The sequence below is a fragment of the Callithrix jacchus genome, chromosome 7, assembly GCF_049354715.1.
Source record: "Callithrix jacchus isolate 240 chromosome 7, calJac240_pri, whole genome shotgun sequence".
NCBI lineage: Eukaryota > Metazoa > Chordata > Mammalia > Primates > Cebidae > Callithrix > Callithrix jacchus.
Window position 1 is genome coordinate 77,575,767 of NC_133508.1, and position 20,767 is coordinate 77,596,533.

The 20,767-nt window shown below is 43.6% G+C and overlaps 1 protein-coding gene across 23 annotated transcripts in view; it reads right to left on the minus strand.

Moving 5' to 3' along the window:
* SCMH1 (Scm polycomb group protein homolog 1) overlaps nt 1-20,767 on the minus strand; it is a 232,838-nt gene that overhangs the window by 11,318 nt on the left and 200,753 nt on the right. For 19 of the 23 annotated variants that reach the window (XR_013519963.1, XR_013519964.1, XM_078331399.1 and 16 more), the window contains 2 exons: nt 10,855-11,055; nt 8,353-8,544 (listed from right to left, as the gene is read on the minus strand). The exons of 1 other annotated variant lie outside the window; for it this stretch is intronic. Coding sequence is in view for 19 of the 22 variants with exons in the window: in XM_078331399.1 (XP_078187525.1) it covers nt 8,353-8,544; nt 10,855-11,055 (393 nt within the window). In the remaining 3 variants the exon portion in view is untranslated. Of the gene's footprint in view, nt 1-7,666; nt 8,545-10,854; nt 11,056-20,767 lie in introns of all 23 variants that reach the window. 3 more of the 23 variants (XM_078331394.1, XM_078331400.1, XR_013519965.1) reach the window with 2 other exon arrangements.

Here is a 20,767-nt window from a genome sequence, read left to right on the forward strand (position 1 = left end):
TTTCTGGCACTGCACTGTTTTTTCTATGCCTTCTTTCTCATCATCTGGCACTGGTTTGGAAGCACTCATCTCTATCAAGTCATCATCTGTTGATTCCTCTGGTTTGGTGTCTATTAGCTCTTGAATTCCTCCAAGATCCACATCTGGAAACCACGTCTGCCCCCCACCTTTCTGCCATAACCACAATCTCTTTTATGATTTTTTTGATTGGCTGTATCGTAAATCCTGTAAAGTAGTGCTCAGCATTTGGACACAGTTTTCTCCAGCATAAATGCATTGTTTCAGACTTGATGGCTTTCATGGCATTTTCTGTAATAACAACATCATCTCTGATGGTGTAATCCTTCCAGACAGACTAGATGATGCTCTGTCTTTAAGGGTTCTCTTCCGTAGCACTGACAATCCTTCCATAGAGTGCTGTGTATAATGAGCCTTTAAGGTCCTTATGAACCCTGATCTAGGGACTGAATTAGAGACATAGTGTTTGGGGGTAATTAGACCATTTTGATGCCTACCATGTTGAATTCAGGTTCTGGGTGCCCAGGAACACTGTCCAGTATCAAATGAACTTTAAAAGGCAGTCCCTTACTGACAAGGTACTTCCTGATGGGACAAAACTGATAAAACTAATCCAGAAAAAGCATCTTACTTTTCAGGCCTTCTTGATTTATAACCAAAAGACAGGTGGCTGGTGTTTATCTTTTCTGTAAAGGGAATCTCACCCTGATGTTTCTACACCCAGTCCATGGCCCAACACCAGGCGGCAGCACCCAATCACTGTACACAGAACCCAAAGAAGACTCCCTCTCATGATTGGGTTCTACCCAAACCAAATCAGTTCCTCAACCCAGGCCACAGAATTATCTGCTTGTGGAGGATGTCTTGAGTACTGGAATATAACACTGTCCTTTATCATTTTCGTAGACATCACATGGTTAGATAATGCTTGGGATTCATTCGGAGCCTCTGAGGAACACTAAATTTGAGTACATTGTTTGGCACAAAGTTAAGACCTCAATGTTAAGATAATTTAGGGTTTTAGGACTGCTTTCTCATAGTTACCTAAAATTGCTTGGCAACTCTGGGCTCAAAGTCAAATCTAGGGTTAGATAGCTATTCACCCTTCTATCAAAGAGGCTAATGTTGAAGCCCTTTCCTAGAAGTGGTTCTGAAAAGGTAAGTCTTTGAGGGTCCATAATACCTAAACCATATCCCACCCTCCTTTCTGCAGATGAGGGTTCTGATTCCTATTTTTCAGGAAAAATGACGCACAGGGTCCCACTTTGAGACACGAACAAGAACCCAGTCCAGGAAATAGGAGACCTGGGTTCTACACCTGGACTCCTGCCTTTTACTAGGAATGTGATCCTAGACAAGTAGCTTGTCTTCTCTGAGCACCAATTTCTTCATGTAAAATGGAGAAAATCATCTCCTATCATGCTGAGAACATGAAATGAGAAAATGGAACAGGATGAACTTTATGAATGTAAAAAGTTGTTATTTTGTATTTCATTCAGAGTTGAAGTGGTAAATCTAAGCTGTCTGTGATAGTTCAAGAAAAAGATTTCATCCAGTTTCTGCACTTAATCAGCAGGATAACCTCACCCTTCTAGTTCTCATTTTATTCAGCTAAGACTGGGGATAGTATTGTCTGCCTCACATGAGCTAACAGATGTGAAGAATAATTATGATGACAAAGCGGGGGCTCTGCAGGTGCTGATGCAAACCACTGAGTGTCTCTTCTTCTCAGCAATGCAAGAATACTAAGATGTAGATTCTGAGTTGAAGGGTCTGAAAATCTGGACTGCTGGCAAGTCATGAAATCTTATCCTAATGAGAGGTACTGAAAAAATGAAGCATCATGCTCCAAAGCTCTAGGAGGTCCTAGTCCGCACAAGGCTGCAGTGTGGACAGAAGACTGCAATTTTTTTTTTTTAATTTTTTTGAGACAGAGTCTTACTCTATCACTCAGGCTGGAGTGCAGTGGCACGATCTCACTGCATTCCACTGCAACTTCCGCCTCCTGGATTCAAGTGATTCTTGTGCCTCAGCCTCCCAAATAGGTGGGACTACAGGGTACATGCCATCACACCTGGCTGATTTTTTTTGAGATGGTGTTTTGTTCTTTTTGCCTAGGCTGAAGTGCAATCTCAGCTCATTGCAACCTCCACCTCCTAGGTTCAAGCAGTTCTCCTGCTTCAGCCTCCCGAGTAGCTGGGATTACAGGCATGTACCACCACACCCAGCTACTTTGTATTTTTAATACAGATGGGTTTTCTCCATGTTGGTCAGGCTGGTCTCGAACTCCCGACCTCAGGTGATCCACCTGCCTTGGCCTCCCAAAGTGCTTGGATTACAGACATGAGCCACCGCACCTGGCCTGATTTTTTCTTTTTCTTTTTTTGTATTTTTAGCAGAGATGTGATTTAGCCACGTTGACCAGGCTGGTCTTGAACTCCTGGCCTCAAGTGATCTGCCCACCTTGGTCTCTCAAAGTGTTGAGATTACAGGCGTGAGCCTCCACAGCTGGCCTGAAGATGCAATACTTTCAAACTGTGCTCTACAGAGCCTTGTGGGCCATCCATAGGGAGGCCAAGTAATTAGAGCTATGGGCCTCATCCCAGCTTCTCTCAAAACTACTCTGGTTTTGGCTGGGCGCAGTGGCTCACGCCTGTAATCCCAGCACTTTGGGAGGCTGAGGCGGGCTTATCACCTGAGTTTGGGATTTCGAGACCAGCCTAACCAACATGGAGAAACCCTGTCTCAAAAAACAAAAAAAACAAAGAAACTACTCTGGTTTTAATTTTTGTGCACTGCAGTATATACAAATTTTATATACAATTTTACCTTTGCACCCCCCCCCTTTTTTTTAAAGGAGTTCTGTTGCTAAAACAAAATAGACTTTGAAACCACTGGCCCAGGTGTCAGAGAATGGGGCTGGAAAACTTGATTAGTCAATGATCACTGCATTTTTATGGGATATCTTTGCTCAACTATAAAATAAAAATGAAAAAAAAAAACAACGCTTAAACTTCCCAGGGTCCATGTAAAATTTACTATTGATATGCTGGAGATATGGGAGCAATTGTGATCCAATAAACATTTGTTGAGCATCCCTTGTGTGTGTGACAGCCACTATGCTAGGTATGGTACATGCAGAGGTAAACAGATAGATGAAGACCTAACCCTTATACATTTATTTTCAGTGAGAAGCAGCTCTTCTCAGAGTATCACATTGCAAAGCTGACCTTAGAAATTATAGAGTTCCCAGTGGAGGATGATCAGAGTGGTGGTGAGGAACCTCAAGATCATGGCAAAGGGGAAAGGCCCTGGGAAGGCTCTTCTGAAAAAAGTCAAGGGAGAGAAATACCTTAAGGGCGGTCATGGGAGAAGAGGAGGATTGGAGGTAGATTTGCTCTTTCGGAATACAGAGTAGAATGAGGGTAGGAGTTGTAAGGAGGCAGATTTCAGCTTAAAAAGGAGGACATTTTAGCAATCAGAACTGTCTGACAGTAAAATCAACTGCCAAAGATAGAACCTGTCATCAGGAGTATTTAAGCAGAGATCAGATGACCACCCTCATGTGTTGGGTTAGACACTAGCTCATCTCCAAGATGCAAAGATTCCATGCTAATAACCAAGCTTTCCCCTTCGTGGGGGTGAACTGAGTGACTAAGGAACTAGAGCTGTTGATCTAAGAAAATTCTTAACACCAACACCGGACCCAAAGACATAGCACAGTCCTGTGGATGTTTAAGTCACTCTCAACATTAAAAAAAAAAAAATCCCTCTCTCAACCACTTCCCACATCCTTTACTATGCTTTCATTTAACAAATACTATTAAATACTCACCATGTTACAGTTAGGATGATGGATACTGAGAATGGTGAAAACAATATTGTCCCTACCATCATGGAACATTAACTATGGTGGGGTGGATGACAAAATACAAGTAGCTAAAAATAGTAGCAACTATTGTAGTTATAACAAAGGAAAGAAAAGGATATTAAGACAGACTGTATCAGAGGCATCTCTTTTGGATGAGGAGAGCCTTGGAGGTCTTCCTGACACCCTTAAGTATAAGCTGTGGTCCCAAGAGGGTCTACCTGAAAAGCAGAGGTGTGCCAGACAGTGTGCTTCAATGAATTATGAGCAGTTGCATAATCTTAAAACTGACAATTCTATGAGGAAACCCATGTGGGGATCAGGGCACATCCTGATATTTCAGTTTTTATTTGGCTTTAACCACTGTGAATCTTGGGATTTTGGCAGGAGAACTACTTTGTAACTAACTCAGAAGACCTGGATGACAACTGGAAAGAAAGGCACAAGGAACCATTGTCATGGGCAATGAACCACTTCCTCAAACAGACAGGAACCTGAGAAATGCCAAAACAGTAGACTCAGAGTTTAATGCTGGGTAGATTTCAATTACAGCTAAAATTAATAGTCACTGGGACCAGTGAAATCAATACAATCTCCTGCCTAATACTGAGCCACTGCACCTGCTGGGCCTCTTTTAGTCTTGACCAGCCTTTTACTTGATCCAGCCACATGTATAGTTCTGAAGCAGAGACTCTGCTCTGACATTGCCTCCCCCAGGAATCCTCCCTTGACTTCTTCTTTCATTGTACTTCTTACTCATCATAGCTTGCTGTGCCAGAATACCTCTGTGCTCTGCTTTGACCACATATATGTTCATGTATTTTTCCTTGTCTTAGCTCCTTGAGTGCAGGAATGGAGCCTGTCTCACCTCTGTCTGACTAGAGTCTAGTATAGAATCTGGCACAGAGTAAGTATTTGTAAATATTTGATTACCTAAACTAAAACAATTGGCCTGGATCACTCAAAATGCCAATGTCATGTTGTGAGAGATAGAAAAAAAAGCTGGATAACTGTTCTAGATAAAGGAAAGAGACAGGACAATGAAATGCAGTGGATGAGCCTTTATTGGATCCTGGATTAGGAAAAAAGAGTTATAAAGGACATTACTGTGACAACTGGGGGAAATTCTAATATGAACTATGTAAGAGCTAGTAGTATTTTATTTAATTATTATTATTAATATTTGAGATGGAGTCTCACTCTGTCGCCCAGGCTGGAGTACAGTTGCACATTCTTAGCTCACTGCAACCTCAGCCTCCTGGGTTCAAGCGATTCTCTTGCCTCAGCCTCCTGAGTAGCTGGGATTATAGGCATGCACCACCACACCTCACCAATTTTTTGTATTTTTAGTAGCAATAGGGTTTCACCGTGTTGGCCAGGCTGGTCTTGAACTCCTGACCTCAAGTGATCTGCCCACCTCGGCATCACTATGGGCTGGGATTACAGGCGTGAGCCACTGAACCCGGCCTAATAGTATTTTATTAATGTTAAATTTCTTGATCATAATAATACCATTATGCTCCTTATTCTTAGGAGATTCTTAGGAGATGCACGCAAAAGCATTTAAGGATAAAATCTCTCATCTGCAATTAACTCTCAAATCGTTCAATAAACAAAAACCATATTTTAAATATGTAAATATTCAACAAGTACATATATTTATGTGTGTGTGTGTGTGTGTGTGTGTGTGTGTGTGTGTGTATATATATGTGAGAAACAGATGAAGTAAATACTGCAAAAAGTTAAGTGGTAAACCTAGGCAAAGAGTTCATGTTTGCTCACTGTTCTATTTTTGTACCTTTTCTGTAGGTTTGAAATTTTTTAAATAAAACATTGGAGAAAAAAGTAATAGTCTCAACTTAAGTTTGAAGCTTAAAGGGATATGAAATCTACCTGAGCTCTGGGAGACTATCTGCTATATGAGAAGTGCATGGTCAGTTGGGCCAGGACCATAAGTGGTAGGGTAGTGTGGAGACAAGGCTATAGGAAAGGGAGAGGGTCCAGTAAGCACCCAGGTAACAGAGGTGGTACCTATGGATGTCTAGTAGAAGTGTGTAGCCAGGTGGAAGGGCAGGAGTCGTAAATACCAGATCCAAAGGGCAAAGCAAAAGATAGCTTTTGTACAGATCGTGCTCTTTGGCAGAGGTTTGGGTAAGTAATCAGAAAACCACAGGAAATGATAAGATCAGAGGTGGGGCAAAGGGTCAGTAAAGCAGGCAAGCAGGCAGGAAGGTAGGCAGGCAGGCAAACAGAAATGATACACTAAGAAGCACAGAGGATTTAGAAGTTTAGGCAGGATTATGGCTTGTCTGGGCATAGTTAAAGGCTAATTTCAGGGAAGCAAACGGAAACTGGAGTGACAGCAGACAAGTTGCTGAGCACCCACTATGAAAAACAGCTTAAGAGCAGAGGAGGACACAAAGAGTGGGCTCAATCTGTCTGAAAATAGGGAAGGGAGAGGAAGCAGCCAATGGCAGAATGTAATACCTTGGTCTTTGTTTCTCTTAGTTGGTGAGGCAAGAAGAGTCTGGCTACAGTTTGCTTCCTCTTACTGAGTAGCTGAATCAGAGGAATTCCCAGGAAAGGTCATGTCCGGGTTCCAAACCACCTTTGGGACTGCAGGCCCATGAGGTACATCCCTACCACTCTCTGAATGCTGCCACCAGTATATTTCTTTCACTTCTTAATGATGTCATTCCATTTAAGAATTCAGAGTTCCTATTTCTTTTGAGAAATCTCTTTAAACTAGCAGCTACACTCATGGATATGCTACCCCATTCACATATCCATTCTTTCAGAATCCCAGGTAGCCCTAACTTTCAGGTCTGAAATGCAGATAAGAATTCCTGAATGCCCAACTGGAGATATTTAACAACTTGCCTTTGTCTGTACCAGCTCTACCATGCCCAGCAGTCCAGACTCCCAGTGCAACATTCTAACTGTAAGTCAGAATGCCTTTTTCTATTTTCAAAGACTCTGGTACTGAAAGAAAGCAATCTAGCACGGGTTAGAAGAGAAGCTTCCTCCACAGAAAAGGATCAGCCAGGGGATCACAGAAATGGCTGCAGGGATCAGATGGTCTGGCTTCCACAGAGAGTATTTAATTCAGGTATCATTTGGACCTGCTTGCAAGTCACATAAGCTATATGCATTTGGGTACAGAAGTATCTGTGAGGGAAAGGGGGAAGAGGAATGAGTGAACAGTCACTTCCCTGGGCACAGTTTCTGGAAGGAGTGCTTTTATCAGAGGTGATTCTGTTAAGACTGTGATGAAAAGACACCATGGAAGGCAGCGTGGGAATAAGACTTGTTTGTATAGAGGAAGGTTGGAAAAGACACCTTTCAGACTTGTGTCCTCCTATCAACAGACAGCACAGTGACCATGCTGGCAGCTCCCCTCTCTATTTCCCTGCTTAGGACACGGTCTGCAGGGATTTTTTTTTTTTTTGAGACGCAGTTTCGCTCTTGTTACCCAGGCTAAAGTGCAATGGCGTGATCTTGGCTCACTGCAACCTCTGCCTCCTGGGTTCAGGCAATTCTCCTGCCTCAGCTTCCCGAGCAGCTGGGATTACGGGCACATGCCACCGTGCCCAGCTAATTTTTTTTGCATTTTTAGTAGAGACGGGGTTTCACCATGTTGACCAGGATGGTCTTGATCTCTTGACCTCATGATCCACCCGCCTCGGCCTCCCAAAGTGCTGGGATTACAGGCGTGAGCCACTGTGCCGGGCCCTGCAGGGATTTTTTAAGGGCCTTTCCTCCCTCTCAGTAACGACCTACCTTGCTATGTTTAAGGCTGAGCTTTCCTTTCCTCCCTTGTTCTGTGTCCCGGATTCCAGATGAGAGAGGCAGAGTTCCACTGAATCTTTAATCTCTCTCGGAAGTACTTAGTCACTGATCTGGCCACGTGGCATCTGCTTTCCCATTGTGGGTCTGGTATGTTAACTAAGAAAGTTATTTTCCAGCCTAGTTAGAAATAGCAGGAACTTGAATTGACTTGCTAGACTGGCAGTGCTGGAAGTTAGGGCCATGTGCCAAACGAAAAAGTAGATGGCCAATCACCAGGGAGCAAATTTCTCAATCTGTAGCCTGAAACTAAACCTTCCTTCTGGCAAGGGAGATCTTGTTAGGCCTTTGCTGCCGGTTCACAATGGAAGACGTTCTGTGACTTCACGGTTGCTCCACATGTAGTCTGAAGCTCAGAAGGGGAATTGCGAACCACCTTTTATCTAGGGATAAGGATCTAGACCAAAAATAGGGGTAATCCTAGAGACAGAAAACAAAATCCTAAAGAAAAAGTAAAGATGAGAGGAGACTGAAAATTCTCAGATATGACAAAGGTAAGGGACAGAAAAGCAGATCTCTGGAGAGTAAGTGCCAGGCCAATATTTCTGAAGGCTGGCACCTGCAGGTGCTGCTGCTAGCCCTGTCCCGACTCTCAGCCCAGGCCCCATCCCAACTCCTACCTGGTAGGTACCTGTCGTGGCTGTGGCTGTACTCTGTGGCAGTGAGTGACAAATGAGTCTGTGTAAAGGGCTGGTTGCCAAACAGATTGTCACTACGAAGGTTGTGGCAGAGTTTCTCCAGGAAGCGGAGGACGTAGGTGATGCTGTTGACTGCTGGGAGGTTGAGGGTATGCTGTTCCCGGTCAAACACGGCTGTGGAGTGAGTAAACAGGGCCAAGCACGTCAGCCTGGCAGTGGAGTACAGCGCTGGGCAGGAGGAGTCCAGCCCACTGCTTGTTTCAGGCTTACCTGGTTACACAAAGGGAATCAGTGCCCCACGTTTCCTCCTTCCCTCCCTCCCTTTAACTCCCTCCCTTGAGGCCTTTGATTTTTGCCTCCAACTGTAAAGGGTTTGCAAATGTGGGAGTGGCCAGGCCAGGTCTGTTGCACCCAGGGCTCTGGAATTATTTTATTCAACCTGTGAAAACAACTATGAACATAATTCTATCTGCTCCATCACTCCCCCAGGAAATCTGCTCATTTAGGGCACTGTTTTCAAAAGAATTGCCCAAGAACAGAGAAGCTGGGCAGAAGAGAAGAATCCAGCCATAGCCAGCAATGGTTTGGGTACACAATATCTGATCTATGTAAGGGCACTAGAATTTTTGCAACATTTAGAACTGTTTCATGCTTGCTGTTAAGTTTACTTCCTACCACTTTTTCTATAAAAATATATCAGTATAATCCTTAAAAAGCAAAGACCAGGCTGGGCACAGTAGCTCACGCCTGTAATCCTAGAACTTTGGGAGGCCGAGGCAGGCAGATCACGAGGTCAGGAGGTCAGCACCATTCTGGTGCACACGGTGAAACCCTGTTTCTATTAAAAATATGAAAAATTATGCGGGTGTGGTGACATGCGGGTGTGGTGACAGGAGGCTGAGGCAGGAGAACTGCTTAAACCCGGGAGGTGGAGGCTGCAGTGAACTGAGATCACACCGAGACCTGTGCATCTGTCTCTGAGGGCAGCAAGGAAGGATATGGGGATTTGGAAAGACAGGTAATTCTCAAGAACCAGTTTTGAGGGAGAAGAAGAACCGTAGAGAGTGTATAGGTGAGGGCAGCTAAAGAGAGGCAGTAAAGAAGCTCAGATTCCTCCAGACCACACACAGAAACAAAGAAGAGACCAGGGAGTAGCCTGGGCCTCAGAAGGGACATAAGGCTTAACTTACCAGGCAGTTCCCAGGCTTCGTCTTTGTTTTTTGAGACAGAGTTTTGCTCTATCATCCAGGCTGGAGTACCGTGGCATGATCTCAGCTCACTGCAACCTCTGCCTCCCAGGTTCAAGTGATTCTCTTGCCTTAGTCTCCTGAGTATCAAGGACTACAGGTGTGCACCACCACCCCAGCTAATTTTTTGTATTTTTTTTTTTAGTAGAGTTGGGGTTTGCTATGTTGGCCAGGCTGGTCTTGAACTCCTGACCTGAGGTGATCCACCCGCCTCAGCCTCCCAAAGTGCTGGGATTACAGGCATGAGCCACCGCGCCTGGCCAGTTCCCAGTCTTCTATAATATTTGCCTGCTTGTCTGCTCCATCCTCCTCATAGCCAATTACTCCCTAGTCTGGGCTCCCACACCACTCTGTGCACATTTCCCTATTACAGCACTTCTCATAGTTAGCTATGTATATTCTTTCTTTTTCACTGGTACAGAGCCTAAGCTATCATCTTCTATTCTCCCCTTCTCCTGGCCAATGTCTGGCAATCACCAGACACATAGCAAGGGTTCAATACATGTTTGCTAAAATAATACAGTCTGGTTATTTAAGGGTCTTCCATGCCAGCTGGGTTCCTGAAGCTGATTATTACAACCTGCTAGGGAGGAAGGGCAAGGGATTATGGAATAGCATCAGTGAAGACTGAAAGGCTCTAGGTCAAACCTTCATAGGTTTAGTGGCTAAACAGGATTTTGGATTTAGGAAAACTGAAACAGAAGCAGAGCACAGTAGAAAAAGTGAGCATTATGTGAGAGCAAAGAACACTGTGCCACTGAATCAAACTCATAGAAGGAAAGAAAAAGAAAATGACTTTTCCCACCCTGCCCTGGGATTTAATTCTCTTCTATTGGGCCTGGTTTAGGACCAGGAAGCTAAGGAGTCAAAGGAATGAGAGAAGAGTTCACTGGTTCCTGAAACCAGGTGGGAGAGGGGGCAACAGTCTGGAGAAACCCTCAGGCTGCCACAACATAGCCCCCTCTGGATTCTTTCTTCTGGAATGCCTTTAAAGCAACATATGCCTATACTTTCTGTATGGAAAGTCAAGCAGGTAGACAGTGGGAGGAATCAGTTGAGAGGTTCGCATAAGGCTCAGAAGGGTTCTCGGGGGGTTGGAGATGAGGAATGGAATACTTTCACATTTTTCAAGAGCCTGCAGGTATGAAGTGGAAACCAGGATGCCTTATAAGAAATCAACCAGTTGAGAAGGTAGGTCCTTCTGGCAGGGAGGCAATACGAGCCAAAGCGTGCTTACCTGAGATAACCTCACCACCATGGCCCTGCTTGAGGAAGCTGAAGACAGTTTTCTGGTGATAAGCACAGTCGATACAGGCCTGGACAGCCTGCTGCAACACCACAGAGGCACGGGCTGGTCCAAAATGGTCAGGGAGTTGCTGGATCTTCTTCTTATCTAAGTGGGGGCCTGCGCTGCCATTCTTGTTCAAGTAGATACAAACTATGGGAGACAAAGAATCAAAGGAGCTTCAAGAGTCTCTGGGATAGAGAAGTCAGAGAACAGTGTCCTATTCCATCTTTTATACCTTGGCCTCTGGTTCCTAACAGAATTCCCAGCAGCTAATCTGGTGAAATGCTGTGGGAGGTAGAGGGTGGAGGGTCAAGAAAAGGCTGTGCCCTGCAGCTGCCAACCCAAACTGCATGACCAAAGTCTGTGAGAACAGAGCCCACTGGAAGAGTGGCCCAGACCAAAGGCTAAGGCACAGAGTTTGCACTTTGTCTACTGTGCACTGAAAAGAAAATCTAGGCTGGGTACCGTGGCTCATGCCTGTAATCCCAGCACTCTGGGAGGCTGAGGCGGGCGGATCATGAGGTCAGGAGTGAGACCAGCCTGGCCAATATGGCGAAACCCCATCTCTACTAAGAATACAAAAATTAGCCGGGTATGGTGGTGTACGCCTATAGTCCCAGCTACTTGGGAGGCTGGGGCAGAAGAATTGCTTGAACCCAGGAGGCAGAGGTTACAGTGAGCCAAGATTGTACCACTGCACTCCAGCCTGGGCAACAGAGCAAGACTCTGTCTCAAAAAAACAGAAAAGAAAATCTAAACAATTCCCCATTTGTATGTACTTCCATTTTTTTTGTATTTGGTTGCCTCACATATTCTTTGTACCTCTTACCATATATGTGTAAGGAGCTGTGGGGCAAATATTAGCAAGGGCGTGTGTGTGTGTGTGTGTGTGTGTGTGTGTACGTGCGTGTGTGTGTATGTACGTCACTGGATTTAGAATAGTTGCACCACTGGTCATTTGCCTTGCTTTCTGTTTTGTGCCTTACAGTCCGCTTGTTACCTTCTACATCAACATTCATGCCCAAAGAATGTAGTAAAAAGTAAAAAAAGATTGGATTAAAAAAAAGGTTGGCGCAGTGGCTCATGTCTGTAATCATAGCACTTTGAGAGGCTGAGGCAGGAGGATCACTTAAAGCCAGGAGTTTGAGACCAGCCTGGGCAACACAGTGAGACCATATCGCTACAAAAAATTTGCTAGATGTGGTGGCATGTGCCTGTGGTCTCATCTCCTTGGGAGGCTGAGGTGGAAAAACTGCTTGAGCTCAGGAGTTCAAGGCTGCAGTGATTAATCACGCCACTGTACTCTAGCCTAGACAAAAGGGTGAGACCCTGTGTCTCAAAAAAAAAAAAAAAAAAAAAAAAGTGAAAAGAGCCAAAGGGTCCCAAGACAGCTGAGCCTGGAGGTGAGTGTGAGGTAGATCTGATAAAAGAAGGATTAACTGAGGTCTTTTAAGAAATAGGATTTTCACATCTGGTAATGTGACTCTTTTACTGAAACAACTAAAAATGCAGGAATCCAGAGAGATAAGAAGTGTAATAAAAATAAACAAAAACTATCCAGAGTTCAAAAATAAATAAATAAATAAAAATAAACAAAAACAAATGTGTATAAAAAGACAGCTATAAGAAGGGTCACAATAGTTTATTCATAATAACCCCAAACTAGAACCAATCCAAATATCTACCAAAAAGAGAAGAGATACAAATTGTGGTACAGTCATATGCCACATAATGACATTGTGGTCAATGGCAGACTGTATATATGACAGTGGTCCCATAGGAGCTGAAAAATTCCTATCACCTGGTGACCTTGTAGCCAATGTAAAATCATAAAGCACAATGCATTACTCATGTGTTTGTGATGAAGCTGGTGTAAACAAACCTACTGCACTGCCAGTCATATAAAAAAGTATAGCATATAGGATTATGTAAAGTACATAATACTTGATAACATAATAAACTATGTTACTGATTTGTGTATTTAGTATACCTATCATTATTGTAGAGTGTACTCCTACTTATCAAAAAAGTTAACTGTAAAACAGCCTCAGGCAAGTCGTTCAGGAGTTATTTCAGGAGAAAGCATTGTTATCACAGGATGACAGCTCCATGCACCTTATTGTCCCTGAAGACCCTCCAGTGGGACAAGATATGGAGACAGAAAACAGTGACATTGATGATCCCGATCTTGTGTAGGCCTAGGCTAATGTGTGTGTATGTCTAGGGTTTTAACAAAAAAGTTTAAAAAGTAAAAAAAAAAAAAAAAAATAGGTTTAAAAGTTTTTTAAATAGAAAAAAGCTCATAGAATAAAGATAAAAACAAAGAAAATGGCCAGGCATGGTGGCTCATGCCTGTGATCCCAGCATTTTGGGAGGCCAAGGTGAGTGGATCACGAGGTCAAGAGATCGAGACCATCCTGGCCAACATGGTGAAACCCCATCTCTACTAAAAATACAAAAATTAGCTGGGTGTGGTGGCATGTGCCTATAGTCTTAGCTACTCGGGAGGCTGAGGCAGGAGAATCGCTTGAACCCAGGAGGCGGAGGTTGCAGTGAGCTGAGATTGCACCACTGCATCACAACCTAGGTGCAAGAATGAGACTCTGTCTCAAAATAAAAAAAAAAAAAGAAAAAAAAATTTTTGTACAGCTATACAATATATTTGTGTTTTAAGCTGTTATTAAAAGACTCAAAAAGTTAAAAAGTTTATAATGTAAAAAAGTTACTGTGGGGAATGATCCAAGATGGCCGATCGATAACATCTCAGGATTGCAGCTCTCAGTGAAAGCGCAGAGAACTAGAGGACGCCACACTTTCAGACAAATTCTGGTCACTCACAGACCAGAAGATCCCCAGTGGAGGAGTCACACAGGTCGCCAGCGCGACTCTTGTGGCCGGCGCAGCGGTTTCGCCAGCACCTCGGTGCGGCAGCTCTCGGAGTGGAGTAAACAGGGCTGGCTCCCCTTCTGACCGAGGTTTGGAGGACCCACATGGGTCCCCTGCATGACTCCTGAGGCCGGCGTTGCGGCTGTCACAGCACCTCAGTGCGGCAGCTCTCGGCGCAGAGTAAACGAGACTGGTTCCCCTTCTGACCGAGGTTTGGAGCCCTGGGAAGGCAGAGTCGCCCATTACGGACACAAGAAGGAAGCCAAACAGGAGAATCCTGGGAAGAAAAGCACCATCAGTCTTAACACCGCCGTTCTGGCCCTGGGAACTAACAACTTGGACGTCCACTCAAGAGACCTAATCTGAAAGTTGGTAATTTCAAAGACGACAGGAAAATAAATTTACAATGATGGGAAGAAACCAGGGTAAAAAGGCTGAGAATACTCAAAATCAGAACGCCTCTCCCTCTAAAGATGATCACAGTTCCACATCAACAATGGAACAAGGCTTGAAGGAGAACAAGCACATCCCAATAACAGAATCACGCTTCAGGGAATGGATAATAAGAAACTTCTGTGAGTTAAAAGAACATGTTGTAGCCCAATGTAAAGAAACTAAGAACTCTGAAAAAAGGTTAACGAGAACAGACAACTTAGAGAGGAATATAAGTGAATTAATGGAACTGAAGAATACAATACAGGAACTCCAAGAAGTATGCACAGGTTTAAACACTCGAATTGTTCAAGCAGAAGAAAGGATATCAGAGGTCAAAGTCCAACTTAATGAAATAAAATGAGAAGACAAGAGAAGAGATAAAAGGATAAAAAGGAATGAGCAAAGTCTCCAAGAAATGTGGGACTATGTGAAAAGACTAAATTTATGTTTGATAGGTGTACCTGAATGCGACGGAGAGAATGAATCCAAGCTGGAAAATACCCTTGAGGATATTATTCAGGAAAATTTTCCTGAACTAGCAAAGCAGGTCAATATTCAACCCCAGGTAATACAGAGAACACCACAAAGATATTCCTCAAGAAGAGCAACCCCAAGGCACATAATCGTTAGATTCACCAGGGTTGAAATGAAGGAGAAAATACTAAGGGCAGCCAGAGAGAAAGGTCAGGTTACCCACAAAGGCAAGCCTATCAGACTTACAGCCGATCTCTCAGCAGAAACTCTACAAGCCAGAAGAGAGTGGGGGCCAATATTCAACATCCTCAAAGAACAGAACCTTCAGCCCAGAATTTCATATCCAGCCAAACTAAGCTTCACAACTGAAGGAAAAATAAAATCTTTTATGAACAAGCAAGTACTCAGAGATTTTATTACCACCAGGCCTGCTTTACAAGAGCTTTTGAAAGAAGCATTACACACAGAAAGAAACAACCAGTATTAGCCTTTCTAAAAATATACCAAAAAGTAAAGAGCATCAACATAAAGAAGAATTTACATCAACGAATAGATAAAACAGCCAGTTAACATCAAATGGCAGTAACCCTAAATTTAAATCAACTAAATCCCCCAATCAAAAGACACAGCCAAAACCCAACGGCATGTTACATCCAGACCTGTTTCACATGCAAGGATACACAAAGACTCAAAACAAAAGGATGGAGAAAGATTTACCAACCAAATGGAGAGCAAAAATAAATAAATAAATAAATAGCAGGAATTGCAATTCTCATAGCAGATAAAATAGATTTTAAAGCAACAAAGATATAGTGGTAAAAGGATCAACAAGAGCTAACGATCCTAACACCCAGATACATAGAGACTTAGATTCAATGAGACAGAATATTAATAAGGATATCAAGGACTCGAACTCGTATCTGGAACAAGTAAACTTAATAAATATTTATAGAGCTCTCCACTTCAAATACACAAAATATACATTCTTGTCAATACCACATCACACCTACTCATAGGTTTAAATGAAACATTGATTGCCCATTATTAATACCCATTTTTTTTCAGAATAAAGCAATATTTCCATTCACCCTCCCTCTTTCTCTTCCTCTTTCTTCCTCTCCTTTACTCATTTTTTTTTTTCTTTCCTTCTCTCAAAAAAAAGAAAAAAAAAAAAAAGAAAAGAAATCAACTTGTAAACCTCTAGATCCAGGTCGGCAATGTCTCTCTCATTGCTTGATTTCCTTCCTTCCCTTCCCTTCCCTCCCTCCCCCCTCCCTCCCCCCTCCCTCCCTTCCTCCCTTCCTTCATCCCTTCCTTCCTCCTTCCCTGCCTTCCTCCCTTCCTCCCAAAAAAAAAAAAAAGTTACTGTAAGCTAAGGTTAATTTATTATTGAAGAACATTAAAAAAATTTAGTGTAGCCAAAGTGTACGGTGTTTATAAAGTCTACAGTAGTGTACAGTAATGTCCTAGGCCTTCACATTCACCACTCACCCAGAGCAACTGCCAGTATTGTAAGCTCCATTCATGGTAAGTAGTACCCTGTATAGGTGTACTGTTTTAAAAATCTTTTACACCATATTTTTACTGTATCCTTTTTATCTTTATACATGTTTAGATACACAAATACCACTGTCCCGCAACTGCCTATAGCACAGTAACAGGCGATGCAGGTTTGTAGCCTAGGAGCAACAGACTATACCATCTAGATTTGAATAAGTATACTATGACAGGGGTCCCCAACCCCCAGGCCCAAGGTGGCTACTGGGGTCCACGGCCTGTTAGGAAATGGGCTGCACAGCAGGAGTTGAGCAGCAAGCCAGTGAGCATTACTACCTGGCTCTGCCTCCTGTCAGATCAGCAGTGGCATTAAATTCTCATAGAAGCATGAACCCTAATGTAAACTCTGCATGCAAGGGATCTAGGTTGTGTGCTCCTTAAAATAATCTAATTAATGCCTGAAGATCTGAGATGGAAGAGGTTCATCCTTAAACCATCCCCTCTGCTCCTGGTCCATGGAAAACCTGTCTTCCACAAAACTGGTCCCTGGGGCCAAAAAGGCTGGGGATCGATGCACTGTGATGTTCACAAAATGATGATATTGGCTAATGACACATTTCTCTGATCATATCCCCATCATTAAGTGATATATGAGTGTATATTCATTTAATGGAATATCACTTGGCAGTAAAAAAGAAGGAACTACTGAGAGGCACAAGAACATGGGTGCTTTTCAAAACATTGAGCGAAAAAAACCAGATACAAAAGTGTACATATAGTGTGATTCATTTATATTAAGTTCAAGAATAGGGAAATCTAATCTATGTTGATAAAAATCAGAATAAAGGTGGAAGTGGAGACTGAATGTAAGGAGGCATGAGGGAACTTTGGGGGTGGCAGAAATGTCTTCCATCTTGCTTGGAGTTGTAGTTACATGGGTGCTTAAAACTCATTAAATTGTATACTTAGGATCTGTACATTTCACTAAATTTAGAAACTTTACCTCAATTAAAATACACAAAAAGGAAATTATATAACTAGTCCGGTGATGATTTTTAAAAATTCTACATGGATTAAATGATGAAATATAAAACGCAAAACTATTAAAGCCTTTAGACTAATGGTAGGAACAATACTGAACCAGTTTCTGGGCCTAATGACTAAGGAAACTGACAACTTCCACTTCCTGTTTCTTGGGACATTTGCTTTGAGATCCCAACTACCATGTGTGAGGAAGCAAAGCCACCCTGTAGGGAGGTCCAGTTGGAGATAAACCAACAGCCAGATCCAGCTGGTCAGCCATGTGGTAAAAGTGAGTCCTCTAGTCCTAGTCCCAGCAGACGCTGCATGAAACAGACAAGCTGTCTCCACCCAGGCCTGCCCACATTGTTGTCTTCAACCACGAAATTTTGTGGTGGTTTGTTACATGGCAAAGATTATTGGGACAGACTCTGGTACCAGAAATAGGGTGCTGCAGTAACAAAAGCCTGACACACATGGCACTGGCACTGGACCTGGGCAGCAGAAAGAAGCATAAAGGGCCACAGAGAGTGTCAGTGAAAACTGAAGGAGCCTCGAGGAGAGTTTTAATGGAAGCTTAAAGGTTCTCAATGACGTTGTCAGTGAAGGTTTAAGGGAAAGTGAGGAAAGTCTTATTGGAAGACCTAGGAATGTGAAAGTGTTGAAAGTTTGACAACACTGTGGCCTACAGAAACATGGAAATAAGAAATATACCTGATGAATTCAAGGAAATAGCTAAAGAAATTTCTAAAGTAATGAAAGTATTACCTGGTTTCTCACTGCTTAGGATAAAATGCAAGACAATTTTAGACCCGATCCAAGATGGCTGATTAGGAGCAGCTCAGGAATGCAGCTCCTAGTGAAAGCCCAGAGGGTGAGTGGACGCTGCATTTCCAGATGGATTTTTATTGCCCACAGACCAGGAGATTCCCAGGCAGAGGAGCCCCACAGGTCGCCAGTGTGGCTGTTTTGGCCGGTGCCCCGGTGCGGCGGTTGTCCGTACAAAATACACTGGTCTGGGTGCCCTTTTAAGCTGGCGATCGGAGCTCTGGGAAGGCAGAATCACCCATTAATCTGATTAAAAAGGGGACTGAAACGGGCAGCCAGGCCAGGAAATTCCCAGACAAAAAAGCGCCACAAATCTCAGCGCCACTGTTTCAGCTGGCACAGTGGGTCGCTGCATGGAAAACCACACAGATCCTGGCACCTTTTCAACAGGTGACTGGAACACCTGGGAGAGAGTCAACCATTCAACTAAAAAAAAAGGCTCTGAGGCAGGGAGCCAGGTGATCAGGCTTGGCTGGTCCCACCCTTACCCCCCGCAAAAAAAACCAGCAGTTGGAAATGCTCTGGGTTGAGAGTTTCACAGAAAGCACAGCTGAACCCAGGACGGTCCAGCTATGTGGGGGAGGGGCGTCTGCCATTACCAAGGCACTCCACCACTACGGAGCCATTGCTGAGGCAGCCCACCGTTGCTGAGGCAACCCGCCATTACAGAGGTGGGCCACCACTGCCGAAGCAGTTCTAACTACACCCATATAAACAGAACTGCAGGGAAGTTCACACAGCAGCTGGGCGGAGCCCACAATAGCTCAGCAAAGCCTCTGCAGGCAGACAGTGACTAGGTTGCCTCCTTGCTGGGCAGGGCAGCCCTGAAAAAAAGGCAGCAGCACAACGGAAACTCATAAATAAAGCCCTAACTCCCCAGGACAGAGCACCTGGGGAAAAAAAGGGGTTTATGAGTTCTGCCGCAGCAGACTTAAACGTACCTGCCTAGCAGCTCTGAATGAACAATGGAGTTCACAGCTCAGCACTTGAGCTCCTATAAGGGACAGACTGTCTCCTCAAGCAGCTCCCTGACCCCCATATATCCAAAGAGTCACCTCATAAAGGAGAGCTCAGACTGATATATGGCGGGCATCCTTCTGGAACAAAGATAGCAGAAGAAGAAACTGGTAGCAACCCTCACTGTTCTGCAGCTGCTGCAGGTGATCCCCAGGCAAGCAGGGCCTGGAGTGGATCTCAGCAGTCCTACAGCAGAGGGGCCAGACTGTTAGAAGGAAAACTAAGAAACAGAAATAACTTCATCATCAACAAACTGGACATCCACTCAGACCCAACTGGAGAGTCAGCAACTACAAAGATGCCAGGTGGATAAATCCACAAAGATGGGAAGAAACCAGCGCAAAAAGGAGGAAAACACCCGAAACCAGAATACCTCTCCTCCTACAAGGGATCACAACTCCTCACCAGCAAGGGAAAAAGGCTGGATGGAGAATGAGTGTGATGAAATGACAGAATCAGGCTTCAGAAGGTGGGTGATAAGAAACTTCTGTGAGCTAAAAGAACATATTCTAACCCAATGCAAAGAAACTAGGAACCTTGAAAAAAGATTTGACAAAATGCTAATGAGAATGGACAACTAAGAGAGAAATATAAGTGAATTGACGGAGCTGAAAAGCACAACACGAGAACTTTGTGAAGTATGCACAAGTATCAACAGCCGAATTGACCAAGCAGAAGAAAGGATATCAGAGGTCGAAGATCAACTCAATGAAATCAAATGAGAAGGCAAGATTAGAGAAAAAGGGTAAAAAGGAATCAACAAAGTCTCCAAGAAATGTGGGACTATGTGAAGAGACCTAATCTAGGTTTGATACGTGTACCTGAATGTGACGAAGAGAATGAATCCAAGCTGGAAAATACTCTTCAGGATATTATCCAGGAAAACTTCCCCAACCTAGCAGGCAGGCCAATATTCAAGTCCAGGAAACACAGAGAACACCACGAAGATATTCCTCAAGAAGAGCAACCCCAAGGCACATAATCGTCAGATTCACCAGGGTTGAAATGAAGGAGAAAATGCTAAGGGCAGCCAGAGAGAAAGATCTGGTTACCCACAAAGGGAAGCCCACCAGATTCACAGCAGATCTCTCAGCAGAAACCCTACAAGCCAGAAGACAGTGAGGGCCAATATTCAACATCCTCAAAGAAAAGAACTTTCAACCCAGAATTTCATATCCAGCCAAACTAAGCTTCATAAGTGAAGGAAAAATAAAATCCTTTGTGAACAAGAGCCTACCACCCAAAAAAAGCCCAGGTCCAGATGGGTTCACAGCCGAATCCTACCAGACATACAAAGAGGAGCTGGTATCATTCCTTCTGAAACTATTCCAAATAATCCAAAAAGAGGGAATCCTTCCCAAAGCATTTTATGAGACCAACATCATCCTGATACCAAAACCTGGCAGAGACTCAACAAGAAAAGAAAACTTCAGGCCAATATCCATGACGAACATAGATGCAAAAATCTTCAATAAAATACTGGCAGGCCGACTGCAACAGCACATCAAAAAGCTTATCCACCATGATCAAGTAGGATTCATCCTGGGAATGCAAGGCTGGTTCAACATACACAAGTCTATAAACGTAATTCACCACCTAAACAGAACCAAAGACAAAAACCACATGATTATCTCAATTGATGCAGAGAAGGTCTTTGACAAAATTCAACAGCCCTTTATGCTAAAAACCCTCAATAAACTAGGTA